At 42.3% G+C, this 1,861-nt stretch overlaps 1 protein-coding gene across 1 annotated transcript in view; it reads left to right on the forward strand.

Annotated features, from left to right (window-relative positions):
• Positions 1 to 171: 171 nt before the first annotated feature.
• Positions 172 to 1,861, forward strand: part of LOC111083043 (brother of CDO-like) — a gene marked incomplete at its 5' end in the record, with an annotated part of 16,810 nt that continues 15,120 nt past the window's right edge. Inside the window, one exon of the mRNA XM_022379256.1 lies at positions 172 to 493. Within this exon, the coding sequence (XP_022234964.1) occupies positions 172 to 493 (322 nt within the window). The remainder of the gene's footprint in view (positions 494 to 1,861) is intronic.

The following is a 1,861-nucleotide window of genomic DNA, read 5'->3' on the forward strand; positions in this document are numbered from 1 at the left end:
ATTAATTACTTCGCCTTTCATACATTAATTACTTCACCTTTTGTATATTAATTACTAATTAATTACTTCGCCTTTCATACATTAATTACTTCACCTTTTGTATATTAATTACTAATTAATTCCTCTTGTACATTAATTACTTCACCTCATCACAAGCTAACCTTCTAAAAGTTTTTCAATTATTTTTCTCAACTTTTAGATCCAAAAGAGAAAATTGACCCCAGCATTACTTCCAACCAACAACTGGTGTCGGTCAACAAAGGAGAAACTACGTATCTTCCCTGTGCTGCTCAGGGTCAGCCTCCTCCAACCTACACTTGGTTTAAAATAAAGGGGTCCCAAAGAGAACGAATTCATTCTTCGCCAAAGCTTCAACGACTTCACGGAAGTCTAAGAATATACCGCGTGGAGCTGGAAGACGAAGGACGATACCTCTGTGTAGTCAACAATTCCCTTGGCGAAGACTACACGCAGGTTGAGGTAAAGGTGTTGGGTAAGTCGTAAATGGTTTCAGTTTTGTTTTTGTTCTTTTTTACGTCGCGTCTTGTTGTGGTGTGCAGATGGTCAACAATTCCCTTGGCGAAGGCTACACGCAGGTTGAGGTAAAGGTGTTGGGTAAGTCGTAAATGGTTTCAGTTTTGTTTTTGTTCTTTTTTACGTCGCGTCTTGTTGTGGTGTGCAGAATTTCGGTAATATTTGCTAAAGTAGACGTACGTATCATCCTGTCAAACTGGGCATAAAGGTTCTCTATCGTACTAACCACACTGAACCTGAGATCTAACGTTTTTTTAAACAAAATATAAAAAACCCACAGTGAAACTTTGATCATACCCTGGCAGACAAGTCATGGTGTAACGTTGGTCATACTCTGCCAGACAAGTCATGGTGTTACGTTGGTCATACTCTGCCAAACAAGTCATGGTGTAACGTTGGTCATACCCTGGCAGACAAGTCATGATGTAACGTTGATCATACCCTGGCAGACAAGTCATGGTGTAACGTCGGTCATACCCTGGCAGACAAGTCATGGTGTAACGTTGGTCATACTCTGCCAGACAAGTAGTCGTGGTGAACGTTGATCATACCCTGGCAGACAAGTCATGGTGTAACGTTGGTCATACCCTGGCAGCCAAGTCATGGTGTAACGTTCATCATATTCTGCCAGACAAGTAATCATGGTGAACGTTGATCATACCCTGGCAGCCAAGTCATGGTGTAACGTTGGTCACACCCTGGCAGCCAAGTCATGGTGGAACGTTGGTCATACCCTGGCAGACAAGTCATGGTGTAACGTCGGTCATACCCTGGCAAACAATTCATGGTGTAACGTCAGTCATACCCTGGCAAACAATTCATGGTGTAACGTCAGTCATACCCTGGCAGCCAAGTCATGGTGTAACGTCGGTCATACCCTGGCAGACAAGTCATGGTGTAACGTCAGTCATACCCTGGCAAACAATTCATGGTGTAACGTCAGTCATACCCTGGCAGCCAAGTCATGGTGGAACGTTGGTCATACCCTGGCAGACAAGTCATGATGTAACGTCGATCATACTCTGCCAGACAAGTAGTCATGGTGAACGTTGATCATACCCTGGCAGACAAGTCATGGTGTAACGTTGGTCATACCCTGGCAGAAAAGTCATGGTGGAACGTTGGTCATATTCTGCCAGACAAGTCATGATGTAACGTCGATCATACTCTGCCAGACAAGTAGTCATGGTGAACGTTGGTCATACATGATTATTTATAGGTACAGATAAAGTCTATATATATAAATATATATTGTATTGTAAACATTCTTTGAATTCCGTTATAACAATAGCTGTTCATGCTGAATATGATTTTATGACAACAATAG

Source organism: Limulus polyphemus, unplaced genomic scaffold (assembly GCF_000517525.1).
Source record: "Limulus polyphemus unplaced genomic scaffold, Limulus_polyphemus-2.1.2 Scaffold8001, whole genome shotgun sequence".
In the NCBI taxonomy this organism is placed as follows: Eukaryota; Metazoa; Arthropoda; class Merostomata; order Xiphosura; family Limulidae; genus Limulus; species Limulus polyphemus.